This window comes from Phoenix dactylifera, chromosome 2 (assembly GCF_051530095.1).
Source record: "Phoenix dactylifera cultivar Ajwa chromosome 2, Ajwa_hap1_PhDact_Kaust_v1.1, whole genome shotgun sequence".
In the NCBI taxonomy this organism is placed as follows: domain Eukaryota; kingdom Viridiplantae; phylum Streptophyta; class Magnoliopsida; order Arecales; family Arecaceae; genus Phoenix; species Phoenix dactylifera.
Window position 1 is genome coordinate 49334166 of NC_143191.1, and position 15846 is coordinate 49350011.

The window sequence follows — 15846 nt, forward strand, 5'->3', positions numbered from 1 at the left end:
AGAAAGTACATCTCGTTACTTGTCTCACTTCTGCTTAAATCAATGTGTTCTAAACTCATCCTCACATTTCTAGTTGCATCACTTTGAGGTCAAGGCAAAGAAAAGATCTCTCTCTCAATCTGTAAAGAACTAGTTTTATGTACCCTGGGAGCTCAACACTATCCGGATTACTTTTTGGGGAGGGTTAAAAAATTCTCTCTGTTTTAAATAGAAAACCTAAAGGCGGTATTGTTTTGTTTCCAAAGAAAATTCCTATTTGATTCCAAACCTGCTAGCTAAAGAATTGATTGAAAACACCTATGGGGGAAATCTTCATATCTCCTTTCTAGTCTAATCTCTTGTTCATATGTTTCATTCTACTCAAAATAAAGAAGGGAAGAAAAACCTGCTTTCCAAATGAAGGAAAATGGAGCAGAGAATTACTTTTTTTAAAAAGAAAAAAAATCATGCGAACTTTCTTTTACTTTTTCTTTTAAAATCAAGAGTCCATTACTAAAGAAGCTGACTATATATCTCTTGTAACAATTTGCTTGCTCCCCTGGGTCTGGGTGTGTGGCCCTATTCATAATCAACCATACACTCATCTGGATGCTAACAATCTAATGCAATGTAACTGCTTCACAGAGGACTCATGAGAGACATGCTAAATTTAAAAATTTATGCTGAATTTAAAGATTAATGATAAAATTTAGATTGATGGAGAGCCTAGTATTAGAATTATATCGAAATATCTGTTATCACATTCACCTTCACCCGATCACCATCTTAAAATTAACTCCAAATTGACAACTCTGGAATACATCATCCTCCCCATAGATTTCATGATCAAACACCACAAAGCACAGGAGAATCACAATTGTTTACTGATGTCTCATATAAATGAGCTTTAGTTTGACTGTGGATAATGAAAACTGGCCCCCACATCCATACAATGGATGAGAAGATTTTGATAGCAATTCAATGCCAATGTCATCTCCAAGTACAAAGTGGCACGAAGGTTTCAGTACATTAGCTGAAACAAAAAGGGGTAATTATGTTGAGAATCGATCCTTGCGATCAACAATCAGGAATGGAAACCTAATACAGACCCCTTCAATGTTTGAACAAGAGGATTCATGTATAAAATTAAAAAAAAGTTAAGATGGTGTAATTATTTATTGCGCTTAACAGCATGCCTTCCCTGCCCCTTCTTTGGTGGACCCTTTCCACGATGCTTCAACATTTCAAATTTAGCCAACCGCCTGTCATGGAAAAAAAAAGCTCATTCATATCTAAAGCAAATGATGGTAACTAAATTCATTCTGAATGCAATTTCAATTGCATTAAGCATTTTCGGTTGCATTTGGTGACCCAAACGGGATCATTACAATGATCTTTGATCACTGGTGATCCTCATTCCGGCATAATATGATTTCGGATGAGCTAAAATCACCATGTTTGATATGTATGTTTCAATGATTAAAAATTCTCAAATACGATGATCTTGTCACCCCCACCCACATTACAATTGATCCCAAGGTCATCACCCCATACCAAATGCCACCTTTAGGATAATAGTGCTTCTAGGAAAATGTATCCAACCTGGATTTTCTGAGAAACAAACATTTTAGTAAAAAAGAACAAAATAAAATACTTAAAAAGTCTGCCGCATAACAAATCAGGTTTTATTATATGATCAAAGAAGCCCAAGGGTTTTATTCATGTTTCATTACATCGGTTTATCTTCCTACTACAGTTTAGTTGGTATCTTATCCACATGTTTATCGACCCCACTTGACAAATAAGCAAGTAAAGTACCCAGCCAGCATAACAAAGTTCTTATTCTTTTCGAATTATGACAGGGAGATACTGATCATTTCTTTAACATGATACGAAAATAACCCATTGATGCTTGGGTCAGCCATTCTCTAGATTCTAATCTGGAACCTCTATATGGAGGAGGGGTGCCACTCCAGGTTTGTAGCCCAGCATACAGGCAGCATAACATAGCCACAAACTCATTAGTTGCATAAATTTCAACAACCACATATAGATATGGTAAGATTTTCCTCAGTAATGTGCTTTAAATAAGCATAAGGAGTGGTCAAAATATCCCTATGGACAGTCTGATATGAACCTGACCAATGGCCAAAATAACAACCATGTAACTACATACCATGTTGTTTAATTTATCCAGGAACTTGCAAGTTTTCCATTGCAAATGTTAGGGAGTACTGATTGATATTTTGGTGAAAAAAGGATATTTGAATTCATCGAAACTTCAACGCATAACCAAAATGTCCCAAAATTACGTTAAACTATAAATGTAATAATTTTTTTTTTCCAATGTCAATTTTTTTCATGCAAACTACTGATACCTTTTAAGCCTGCATGATTTTGAACAATAAAATGAAACTATATCAATGTATGTGCATATGCATGCATGATACATGATGGGCAGATGGATGAATGGATTGTGAACGAGTTGAAAATGCAATTGTTTCAGCTCATTCAAGGCCAAGAGGTACAGAATAAGAAGTTATCGCTGTCTAATCTTCTCGAGTAAACGTCAGCCCTCAAACCATATTGATTGTCGAGCAGTAATGGCCGCTTGATCTTATCAAGAAAATTTCAGCCCCTAAAACTATATCAATTTTGTTTTGTTAACTTGATCCTAGAATCCAAACTAAATCTCCAGCCACTAAGAGTCCAAAAACTCCTCTCCTGCTCCCATTTAAGAGCTATGTGCAACCCCATATTAAGACACAATCACAGCTATATAATACCAGATACAATCGCAACTATATACATGCCTCGTTTTAAGTTTCTAAAATCTGAAACTTTCAAGGACTTCTCCCAAATTTTTTACAGAGTTGTGATTATATGCTCTTCATGAATTAATCTAAATTTTCGTTTTACCATCTAGAAAAGAAAGCATGAAGTTGAGACTCGAGACTCTAAGCTTTAACAATAACGATCCTTCATGGATGATGTGTTCTTTCAAGAATTTCGAGTAGAGGTTAGTCTTAAAGATAAACTCAGCAAAGCAAGTTATTAATCGTCCAGCCTTTTCTCTTGAACTCTTTTGACATGATTCTTTAAACAATCAAAGGTGTTTATTTCAGAACTTCCCCACAGAGACATAAAAGCGAACAACTGGCAAGCATAAAGAGAAAAGAAAGCAAACACAAAAAAAATTTAAACAACTTCCTAAACAATCATCCAACTACTTCCCAGACGACTGGATTTTTCTCTTTTCCTTAATCTAGCAGCCGAAGGCCGCCTCGAAGTGGGCCTACTTCCGCAATTCTCATATAGGCATAAAAGCAAACATATGGCATGCATAAACAGACACGATGACACGCAACAACATCGAACGGGGAAGAAGAGAAAGAAGAGAGAGAGAGAAGCGTACTCCTTCTCTTCGCGGGCGACGACGAGGGGGTCGTCGTTCTTGATGTCGCCGATGAGCTTCTTGCGGAGGATCTTGTGGGGCGAGCGCTTACCCGTCGGGTTGAGGATGTGGCCGAACATCAGCGGAAACAATGCCAAGGTATAACACCGTCGCTTTATATACTTTTTTTTTTTTAACAAAAAAAAAATCTGATCTAAGTTAAGAAAAATCTAAGAAAATAGCAAAGATGGGCGTTTTATTATTCTCGACGTTTTTATATTCCTTATATGCCTGTTTTCGTATATAAACCGACTTATTAATTATTCTCTACTTCTTATGTTCCGAGATAATTTAATGATGATATTATCATTATACTCTAATCTTTATCAATTAGAAGGGGTCTTGTTATTGGTAGAGGAAAATGTAGGGGGTCAAAACTATGGAAGGCTTCCAATATGAGCTCAGAGTAATCTTTGGGCTTTCTGGGCTGGTCTGAGGTCCAATCAGGCCCAGACTAGTTTGCTGCATTGATTTGTTTTGTTTGCCTATACCCAAACCAATTAGCTACTTGAAATCCTGGTCCAATGTTATCACTGGCTGAGAGTTTTATAGTGGGGTGAGAGGCTTGGTGAAGTTAGGATTAGGTTGGTCTGAATTGGTGAATCCAGCAGGAGGTCCATCCATGCTCGAAAGACTAAATGGGTTTGGATCATAATGATGACAGTTTCGAGATTCAAATATTTATTTTCCCTTAAGTATTTCAAAACACTAAATGGTCCAAGTTTTGACCATGACCCAATCCACGGGTCTTCAAATATGGAACGAGATAGGTCTAATTGAGTCGGGATTGGATCAGTTCATGGGTCGACCCGACCATTTGTAGCTCAACTTATAAACGTTAACTTATTAATAGACTAGTAATAATGCATGTACTAATGCATATTGCTGCTAGAGATTTTGGATATAGGATAATTTAACTATATTATATTTGAAAAATAAGGGTTATTGTGAGCAAAGGGTCGTGGGTTTATAAACTAATAAGGCAAGATATTTTAGGATTAGAATTTGGGTAAGATGGGGGTTTGAGTGACAGATTTGGATTTTTGGGTTGAGAAATCTAATTAAAGGGTATATGGAAATTGAAAAGTTTAGAATTATATCCTCACTTTATAAAATGTTAGGATGCTAGCATCCATAAGTTAATTTGGCTTTATTCATATAATCATTGATTTCAGGATGCTACAATATCGATTGGTGCCCACTACTTTTTTTCGATTTTGCTAAAATGGAAATGAATTTTTACAAAATACCCTAATCTTATTCTCGTATTTTCATAAATATGCTTCTACTCTCTTTCCCTCTGTGTGTATATCATGTTTATGTATCTATATATATGTGTGTACTAGAATATGACACATGCAAAATGCATGTGTCATTTATTTTAATTAAAAATAAAATTTATAAAGTAAATAACAAATAAATTCTAAAAGAACTACTAGAATCTTTGATTTTGTGGTTAAAATGTAAAATAAGGGTTGGGGAGGAAACACATGATATGAGAAAAAACTATGATATTGAGAAAACTTGGACAATTAGATACCTCATGCACAGATACAACACAGAAGTTTGCACTATATAGAAGTATAATTGTGTAATTGTGTGTGTGTGCATACTCCCATGCATGCATGCATGCATATATGCAAAAATGCTTTTATGCAATTAGTAGCTAGATTAATATTGAAAGGGTATAAGCAGCTTGATTATGTCCAGTAGTCAAAATATGCTGTGCGAAATCCAAATTAATAATGCATACATTCATGTGGTCAATATCCAAACTCCCTAGACACACATTACTTGTTAGCAACACATCCCATGATCATGAAACGACGCCAATGATTGAATAGAAGATTTGTTTCTTAGATTTATTGTTAGAATTATCCAAGCTACTTGTGCTATTATATTCACTGAACTGTACATATCATATGGATCATTGACTTAAAATCACCTACAATGCATTTTAGTGTGTGTTTGTGTGTGTGTAGTATGCAACTAAGTTACACCTGAGAAAATTGAAGTCGTCACTAATGCATGCATATGAATGTGTTTGTTAACTTTCTAATCAATTTATCAACTTAATGCATGAGATCGCAACAAGCATAGACAATCTTAGTGCCATAAGAAATAGATCTTGCCTTTTGGGCCAATCTTAGCACAATAAGTTCATCAGATCCGAATCTACTTGTTTCCTGGATTATGTTATTGGTTCATACATATCATTTACTGCCCCCTTTCTAGAGAGACCACTTCAATGGATCATTATGATATTTGAGAGGAACTGAGAGGCTGGAAAAAAGGATTTAAATCAGCCCAAACTCTCCCACAAGTATCTTGGACACCAGAGGTTTAAACTAGGGCCACTACTGTAACAGGAAACACGGCTAGTCTTTGCTTAAAAAAAGTGCACCTTAGGACCGGTTCGCATGATTTTGACGTGCCATGCATGCTTTTGTAGTGTTTCTTCAGGTTTGAACTCCTATATTATCCCTTCTTCCAAGTAGAAGTCCCAAGGGTCCCGCAAACCTTAGTTTGGTGCCGTACCCAATTCAAACGGAAAAGGTAAAGAGGAAAAAAGGGGACACGTTAAACGCTTCATGAGTTCTTTTGCAATCCTAGTGCTTTAGAAAAGCTTGATGATCTTTAACAATTCTTATATTAAAAATCCCATTATGGTGAAGATATCATTGGCCAGATATTATGATCGTTCACACCTTAATCTCCATATAACTGAATGCTATGATAGACCACACACACACAGAGAGGGAGAGAGACATTCAATTAGATTTTTTTTTCATAGATAAAGAAAAATGTAATGGTACACTTGGGAGGTAAGATGACAGGTATTCAATTGATCTTCCTGTATCCAAAACCCATAGAGCTCATATTTTTGGGTGACATGATACGGTCTTTATGATTTGTGTCTTAGCTAATAAGCTCAGTTTTCGGTTTAAATTGTAAACTTAAAACCGATTGATTTTTTTTTTATCCCTAACTATATGTTTAAGTTTTGAGTACAAAAAAAAGAAAAAAGCAGCATAACAATGATGCAAAACTAGCTAGACAAAGCATGCAAGAACGAGACTTGGGAAGGAAATATGAAAACGATCGAAAAAGGAAAAATGGCAACGACTAAAGTGAAAAACGTGGCAAGCTACTGCAGTTCTGAAACTGAAATGGGATGACTTTGGATCTCTTCCTGGTCATGCAAAGACTAGCCGTAAAGAGCTTTGTCAATTTAATTTAGCTCTATGCCAGTAATATGTGGACCAAGCAATTGTGAGGAAGCAAAACAAAAGGTATCCACTACTTATGGAAAAGAACTTCTAGCTAATTGCTTCACGACTATGCTACAGCCATTTCCATGATCACTGAGTAAATTAAGTTAATCACAATAAATATATTTTCAAAAATTTAATCACTCGCTAATTAATTATTCAATTTGGAGAATCACGTAGCGCATGAAAAAAATATACATACGTAAAGTAAAAGGATTTAATTAGTCAGACAACATTCGGACTAGGATATAGGTCAAGACAAGGATATATTTGCTTCCGATATTATTTTTCGAGCGAATGCTTTTTATATGCATTAGCTGTGCTGATGTGCTCTTTGCCTCTAGGGTTACCTATAAAGCGAGGGCCTGCATGAAGCTTGACAGAAAAGATTGGCACCAATATATTATACAAGGAATCATTCATTCTAAAGAGCATCTCTGAAGTCGTGCTTGAAATCTAAGCTAACATGGCTGGTGGATATGATTTGAAGCTTAATGAACTAAAAGTTAAACACCAACTTTGCAAAGTATATTTAAATGGGACAGCTCCTTTGCACGTGGATTTTATAAGGAACCTTTTAGGCTAATGAGGCCGAAATTTCCTTGTAGAATATGATGACAGGAACCACTATGGACTAAGGACAATGTTATGCGGCAAGAGTGTTTAGAGAGAGAGAGAGAGAGAGAGGCTTGCTATTGACACCCACTTATTCTTAAACACTGCTTTCTTCATTGCAAGGGTGCAACTAATCTAGGCTAGGTTGTAACTTTGAGTCTAAATTGAACAAATATGTACCTAGTTCAGCTCGGTTGGGAATTTAAGATGAGGCCTGAAAAGCTTGTGTGTAATTTAAAATTTTTATGATTGGTTTCCTAGCTCAAGTCGTAATTCTAATTTTAGATATTGGGTCGACCGGTCCGATTCAGTGCAATGAAGCCTAGCCCAGACTAAAATGAACTTATGAAGGTTGCAATCAGAAACAATTTTGGCACTAGAGAACCTAACCAACAAAACCGAATTATGTTTAGGTCGATACGTTTGTATGTTTTCAGGTCATTGTTTGAGTCGGTTGGCTTCGAGCCAAGTTAGATTTGAGTCGCTTTGGGCCCTTGACACAGCCGAGCTCTCCAAATTGAACCAATATTTGTCATGCAATGGTAGGTGCTGGAAATGGTGGGTTCCAAAGCGAGTAATGTAAAAAAATGAGTGATGATAATATTATTCCTTTAGAATCTTGGCTTTATTGGGTTGCACTTTCTTAGAATTTTCGAGAAAAGTATTCAATGATCAAATGGAAGGATAGTCACAGGTATATGGTATTCAAGAATGATATGACTGAGGGAAATTTGTGCATGTACATTGGAAGCTACTAAATTTCAAGTAAAAATTTAAACTTCAGAAATTAATCCAAACGAATGTAAATTAGTCGTTGCACTTTATGGTAGGTAGTGCATGAAAATTTAGCAGTACGAAGGGATTCCAACCACAAATAATTTTCGTAATTCCTTATTAAATGAGCATTTCATGAACAGGCCATGAAAAACCTGCTTATTGTAACTAAGCATGAGGAGAAAAACATGAGAAAAACGAGGAAATTAGCAGAGAGTCACATATAAGGAAGTCTGAAAATATATATGCATGGTTACACAATCAGCCTAAGTTATCTACTTTATTATCACAAGCTGCTGATAAATCTTTTTCTTATCAGTGTTTTCATGATGCATTTTCCGAATTCTCGCCGACCTTCAACATAACACATACTATCAGGATAACTTGAAAGAATGATAGGAAAATTTAACTATGATGGAGAAGCTAGCTTACAGGGAAAAACTAAGAAAAATGAAATTGTAAATAAAACCTATTTCCATGTTCTAAAGATTTAAGACGAATCTTCATTTAAGTGTCAAAGAAGAAAGCATCTATTCCCTTCTGGAAGAGAGTAAATGGCATGCATTATCTCTCTGTGCGAGAGAGAGAGAGAGATGAGAGGAGAGAGACACTGAACTTTATAATGTTCTTACTCATCCTCTCTACTTTTCTCCAGTGGGGGCCTACGTTGTCAACCATATGGGTTTTGACTTATTTATTTTTGTTGTGATTTGGGTGATGGAAATGCTTTAGTGACGTATGCATGGGTGAGACAATCTTCCATTCTACCAAAGCGAATAGGGCCCCACACAGCACCGCACCATCGACTGGCTCCTCTCCGAGAGACTTTAGGGAATGATGGTGCCATGCCCAAGCACCAACACTGGCGCTCAGTGCAAATATACATATAGTCGTTTAAATATTCTAGTGATTACCAATCCAATTCTCATGTTATGTTGATACGGAAGATCACAACAAAATCTGTACTCTGACTGTCCTTTGGTGCAATATATAAAATTTGCTGGCTTATGGCATCTATAGAATATTGATCGCAACTTGGTATGCGAGCTTGATGAATGACTTTAGAAAACAAACGTACTAGTGATTCATGGGAAGTATATCCAGTATTGTTGTTTCTGGGATAAAGAAATGGCTCAAAACTGCCTTTTTTTTCTTTAAAAAAGACGCCATAACAATGTGTATAGGCTATTAGGCTCATTAATTTCCACAAGTCACAATGATCAGTAGTTTTTTTTTGTTTCTCGTAGAGCACAATAATTATTATTTTTTTTGAGAGAACACAATAATAAGGAGTCGATCGATGTTGCACAAATTTGTCTGAAGTTCATGTTTGACCAAAAGGTACTTAAAGGGTAGAACTTAAGTTGTTGAACTTTTCGTTTTGGTGACGAGATGAGCATAGAGAAAACGCCGAGATGGATGCCTTAATATAAGAAGCAGAGAACTTGAATAGCAGTGAAACATAGAGATACCTGTCCAACTTACCATCACCATGGAACCTCTTCTTTGGTGATATATAAAGAACTAAATGATGGCCTTGTTCCTGACCATTCAACAATAGTTCTAAACGCGAAGTTTGGTTTATGATAGCACTGGAGCACAAAAGTGTTATGCTCCAAGAGGAAGAAAAAAAAGAGGGCCGAGAGAGAGAGAGAGAGAGAGAGAGAGGCAGTGATTGATAGGTGCACCTGGAATAAGTTCAAAATTGAGGAAGGTAGGGCTGCATGCTAGGCCAATATGATTGCATGGGGCTCTCTTATTTTGAAAAAGCTTCGAGTGACTTGAAGAATAATGGCCCTATAAAGACATATGTTCTCTCTCTCTCTCTCTCTCTCTTTCTCTCTCTCTCTCATCTTTTGGCAAAGGTTTTCGAGTCGGTGGCTTTTATCGCAGGGTTAGAATAACATACCATGGCTTTGCAAGAGAGAGAGTGAGAGAGAGAAGAGAAGAGAGTAAGCTCAGGCCATCTCTCCAGAAAACGCACCCTATTCCTCCATATATGCGACGCTTTTGTTTTTGAATCTCTTCCAAATCTATAGCAGGAGAGAAAGAGAATTAGAGAGAGAAGAAAGAATGTTCCCTTCCAAGAAGCCAACTATGAATTCACATGAAAGGCCGATGTCATGTGTCCAAGGGGACTCTGGCCTTGTCCTCACCACCGATCCCAAGCCCCGGCTTCGCTGGACGGTTGAGCTCCATGATCGCTTTGTTGATGCTGTAACTCAACTCGGAGGACCTGACAGTATGATCATCCTCTGCCTCTCTCTCTCTCTCTCTCTCTCTCCCCCCCTAACTCTTCTTCCTTCTTCTATTCCTGCTCCTTCACGCTCTCTCCTTATTTTCTCCCCGTCTCTACTCCTCCTCCTCCTCCTCCTCTTCTTCTTCTTATTCCTCTTATTCTGCTGAGTTATCTCTCTCTCTCTCTCTCCCCTTCTCCTCCCCCCGGAAAAAAATTCTAGTAATCATCTATAGACTATGGATGACAAGTACCGCCTTTGGTTTTGTAGAAGCCACGCCAAAAACAATCATGAGGGTTATGGGCGTCAAGGGTCTAACTCTCTATCACCTTAAGAGCCACCTTCAGGTATATCTATATGTGAAAAAGTGATATTACCTTCGCCATGCTATATTGTTTAGCTGCCTCCTTCTAGGGTTGATCAATTTTCATATCCCTTTATACAATCTTGGTTCCTTCCTGCATGTTTTATTTTGCAGAAATTCAGGCTCGGGAAACAACCACACAAAGAATTAAACGACCATTCTGTTAAGGATGGTGAGACAGATCTGACCACATGATATATATATATATATATATATATATATTTTTAACTGGCTCAAGCTAGTGACTGTTTTATAAAAATTTAATCCCATATAAATATTTTTAAGATCTTTGATATCTTCCTTTCTTTGTATCACGTTTCTTGTTCAACATAAACTTACTGTTTAACTTTTTTTTAACCATGATGGCAGCTTCTGCATTAGAGATGCAAAGAAATGGAGCCTCTTCATCAGGGATTATGAGTCGAACCATGAATGAGTAAGCTACTAACATGTCATATTTTAAGAAAGCTGACTAAAAGAACTTATCTAAAGAGAACAGCTATATTTGTCTTCGAGGGATTATTTGGTTATTGAGACTGTTCCTGGATTTGCAAATCTTTTTAGCAGGAACGTGCATATCACTGAAGCAATTAGGATGCAGATGGAAGTGCAGAGGAGATTGCATGAGCAATTAGAGGTGAAAATAAATTTTATAAAAGCACCCATTATTTTCCATCTACATGTGTTTGATAGTATTAATACTTACTTTCTGTTAAATTAATTCGTCATGAATTTTTGGATCAATAGGTGCAAAAGCACCTCCAAATGAGGATAGAGGCTCAAGGCAAGTATATGCAGACCATTTTGGAGAAAGCATGTCAAACACTTGCTGGCGAGGGCATGGCCGGCTCGGGAAGTTACAAAGCTCTTGGAAACCAAGGAGTCGTGGATATGGCAGCCATGAAAGATATGGGCTCACAAATGAGCTATCCTTCACTCCAAGATCTACAGTTATATGGTGGAGATCAACTAGACATGCAGCAACAAATGGATAGGCCTCTTGATGGATTCTTTCCAACTAATGAAGGCATTTGTCTAGGCAAGAAAAGAACCCACCCCTACAGTTCTAATGGGAAGAGCCCATTGATCTGGGTTGATGACTTCCGTCTGCAAGAACTGGGATCAGCTGCAGCATGCATGGGCACACAAGAAGAACCTTCTAAGAGTGATCAGCTCCAACTTGCACCATCTGTGATCGATAGTGGAATGGACATGGACTCGATGACAGATGTCTATGAGACCAAACCAGTGCTCTCGACTGACAGCATGGGTGAGAAGAAGTATGAGGGATCATCAAAGCTGGAGAGGCCATCTCCACAAAGAGCTACTCTTCCTGTGGAAAGGATTAATCCGATGATAAGAGGTGGTGCTCTACCACAGACTAGAAATATATCCTACGGGTGAGGATTGTTGATTCTGCAAGAAAATTCACTCCTTCATGCTTAAATAATTGACTTGAGTGGGAACGACTACGTAAATCTTTAAGTCAAATTGGCATTAGGGTTCATGGTCAAGTACAAGTTACGATGCTATGCGAAGTACTTCATGTTAAAAACTCTTAAGACGTTTATGTTCATCAGTCTTCTGTTGTGTTTTATGGGTGAGGTAGGGTCGAGTTTGTCCTTGTAAGGAAGTTTGGCTGTGCATGCTTAGATAAGTAACTCGATTGGAGATTATTTAAGTAAATTATATTTGTCGAATGGTTTTAGATCAATGCCATGAGAAGCATCTGTTTTTTTCCCGTGTCATTTATCTAAATTCTTCTCTTCTCAGGCAGCAAATGAGCTATGGAACTTTGGCAAATTAATTAATTAACATGCATGTAATATACTTGTAGCATGAAGACTGTGTTTATCGTTGACTGTAGAAAACTTAGATACCCTGCGAAAGATTTTTTTTTTATAGAAAAAAGAACTGTTCTTGACCGGTTATGCTATTTATGCTTCTAATCTTCTATTCATTCTGTGAATTGTCTTTCTATGCTAATGGAATGACATGACCTAAGAAAGTCAGGGTAGAAGACAGAAAATGATATTAAGTACGCTAGAATTTTATTATTTGGAAGGAAGAATACTTGTGACAATGAGAGAGAACTTACGAAAGATGGTCCTTGGCTCGCTCCATCTTTGCTTTGCTGTTTCTTTTGAAGAAGCCTGGGAGCCTCCACCCCACCCCCCACCCCAATGCCTCTATCTGCTTATCACTTGGAAATCTTTCTTAAAGGTAGCAAACAATAAAAAGAAAAACCAGTTGTCACGGCTTCACGGTTTCCAATGATCTTGGTGCCGAGCGTACTCTTATTTAGAATTCTAACGTCAGCTCATGTGGGTCTTCTAGTGTTCATCTCCTCCCTTGTTCTTTACCGAGGAGTAACCCTTTTTGGCCTTTGCTTTTAGGTTTGTTACTCCAAGTTAGTTACTCTCATCATTGCAAGCATTAACCATTGAATATATCAATCGTGGTAGAAAATATATACCATGCAGACCTACAAGTCCTATACACAACACTCTATCCTTAAAGATTTTAAAAAAATTGAAAAACGAAAAATAAAGCAAGAGACATAGCCCTCATTGGAAACTCTTCCTTTTGAGCAAGGCAGACAAAGAGTATCTAGTCTTCCTTTTTCTCTTTTTCCATATATCAGCACACTCCGGTTTCATGAGCATTACAAGAGTACCGTAGCTCTATGACAACTTGGACTAGTTTATATGGTCCTCCAAGATCTCTCTAGTTGGAGGCTTTTTCCTTTCTTTTTTTTTGGGTCGTGGAGTAAAGAGGAGGAGATGGTGCAGTTGCCTTTATTGGTCTCAGGGAAATGTAGGGAGGGTGCAAGTTGGCAAGAGAAAGCTCTCCACCCGAGAGAGAGAGAGAGAGAGAGAGAAGGGAGGGATAAAGGCTAAAGGGAGAAACACAACCAGAGAGTGCAGTCCTCGAGGAAGCTTCTCTGAGAGCTTTGGAGGGGAGGCAAGGTGGGGAAGCATTATATTCAAAAGGTGGGTGGTCAGAGCGCCATATGAGGAGGGGTTTAAGGCTCGTTTTCCAATGGAAATCATCTGTGGGGAAGATCAAAGCACCTCGGATGCTGTTGAGGCACTGTCTCTGGGAAGGGACAGCTTTGGTGTTCGCGAAAAGAGAGAGACAGAGAGAGGAGGGAGAGTAAAGAGAAAAAAGGGATTCGGGATAAGAAAGTACCATCAGGAAGAGGGGAAGCTTCGCTTCTTTTGCATGATAGTTGCAGTAGCAGCAGACAGCAGTAGTGCTGGATTCTCTCTCTGTCTCTCTCTCTCACACACACAAATATTTTATAGGGCTCAAGAATGTAGTTTCTGCTCCTCTATACTCGAATGCCAGACGTACACAAAAATATACAGAGAAGAGATAATGTGTTAGTTAACATATGAGATTAGCCAAGCTTCAATGTTACAATATGAGTATGGTTGGATAATCATTCATGGCCTCAAAAGAAATGGAACAGGATAATAAACAAATGCTTTGGTGTTATGGTGTTCAAATTGGGAGAGGTCAGGCTTACTTAACGAGGTAATCATATACTGGAATTTGACACATGCGATGCACATGACAGAGAGTATATGGCTGCAATACTCCAGTCTTGTTCAGTTTGTTGCATTATTTATATTATTTTAACTTTTTATTTAATATTAAAATAGATTGTCAAGGCTATTATATATTGATGATCCATTCTTTATTAACTTAAGCTTTTGAGATTAATTAGTTATTTAATATAGTATTTGAGCTTAGATTTGTTGGAGATCACAAGTTCCAATCTCTTTAGTATAATTATTTATCTAATGATCCTTGATTAGTCATGAGCATAGATAAATACGTTTCACACAAAAGCTGATTTTTGCCTTATGTGTAGTAGATAGGATTGTTTCACTTTATTTAATACGTATTTCCTCACTCCTTCCCCACTCCTCTCTCTCTCTCTCTCTCTCTCTCTCTCTCTCTCTCTCTCTCTCTCTCTTTGTGTGGATGTTTTAATTAACAAAGATTTATATCATATTATTCTTTGCACTTCTGTATCCTTCATGACATGGGTATATCTTTATTTTTTCTTAAATGCAAATCTAGTATTATCCAACGTGTTCTAGACAGAAGATCAACCAATACAAAATAGATCCTCTAAATTCCTTATTGCATAGGTCACTACATCATGCAATCATGAGCTAAACAACTAATCCAGTTGGCAGATGAGTGATCCAAATCAATAACTCAATTAAATTTTCAGGTCGATCAATGATCCAACTCAATTAATTAATCTCCAAAATTATCTTCTTGAAAAATTTTCATATATCTCAATTATATGTATAGTTACAAAAATTATTATTAAATATTATATATTATGAATTCTTTTTTGCTTATTTGTTGTATGTTCTAGTTTTTAATTTTCGTATTATTTGCATTCCTATATTTTCTAATCATTTTTTAGCTCTTAGTTTAACTTGTCCAAGTCATGAATCAACTACAATCACTAGTAATTAAATCAGCCAAGATTTTGCCATACAAACATCATTAATCATAAATAGCAATGTTGGTCTATTAGCTCGATCGGAGAAAAAGAACAAATTTCTTCAACCAACTCAACTTGTATTTCTCAAAAGAATATTGAAAAATAGGAAAATTCGCAAAAATAGGGTCTAGATCCCTATTTGTTTTATTAATGATGATAAAGCTGAGCCACAAGGTCTTTATTTGTACTAATGAAGTCTGTCCTTATACAATCCGGATTGGATTACCCTTCTAGTTAAAGAAGATTACAGTGTTTCCAAAATGGAAATGATTAGTGAAAATAATCATAAAAGTTAAATTCTTACCAGAGATAGATCTCAAATTGATAGATGAACATGATTGAAGTCTTCTCTAAAAACAAAATTTTTATCTTGTTCAACCCATTTCAAGACAAAATAATGGAATTTAGCCCTACTCGATAGTATTTTAAATCCTTTAGAGGTGCACCCATGTCGTATAACTCAAAAGTTATCTAATCTTAAAAAAAGCATTTCAATCGGACATACCATGCAAGCAAATTAAAGTCTCCGAAAATTTGGCATCCGATTCAGTTTCCCGACCTTATCCTAACCTTTTTTTTATTAGCCAGAGTAGTACACATTAGATCTAGTAATCCATCTA

The 15846-nt window shown here is 36.9% G+C and overlaps 1 protein-coding gene across 2 annotated transcripts; it reads left to right on the forward strand.

Annotated features, from left to right (window-relative positions):
* Positions 1–10026: 10026 nt before the first annotated feature.
* Positions 10027–12436, forward strand: APL (Homeodomain-like superfamily protein). Of its 2 annotated transcripts, none has more exons than XM_039122825.3 (6): positions 10027–10336; positions 10602–10678; positions 10810–10867; positions 11065–11131; positions 11260–11332; positions 11443–12436. In XM_039122825.3, the coding sequence occupies exons 1-6, from the start codon at positions 10168–10170 to the stop codon at positions 12097–12099; spliced, it is 1101 nt and encodes a 366-aa protein (XP_038978753.2). In that variant the 5' UTR covers positions 10027–10167; the 3' UTR covers positions 12100–12436. The 2 variants fall into 2 exon arrangements, with proteins under 2 accessions (XP_038978753.2, XP_038978754.2); XM_039122826.3 differs by having other exon boundaries at positions 10036–10336; positions 11263–11332.
* Positions 12437–15846: the final 3410 nt, after the last annotated feature.

Bases quoted from the DNA above. Each gene is read 5' to 3' on its own strand.
- APL (XM_039122825.3), top strand. From the start codon at position 10,168: ATGTTCCCTTCCAAGAAGCCAACTATGAATTCACATGAAAGGCCGATG. The intron at 10,868-11,064 runs GTGAGACAGATC...CCATGATGGCAG, and splicing joins CGACCATTCTGTTAAGGATG to CTTCTGCATTAGAGATGCAA. The intron at 11,333-11,442 runs GTGAAAATAAAT...TTGGATCAATAG, and splicing joins GATTGCATGAGCAATTAGAG to GTGCAAAAGCACCTCCAAAT.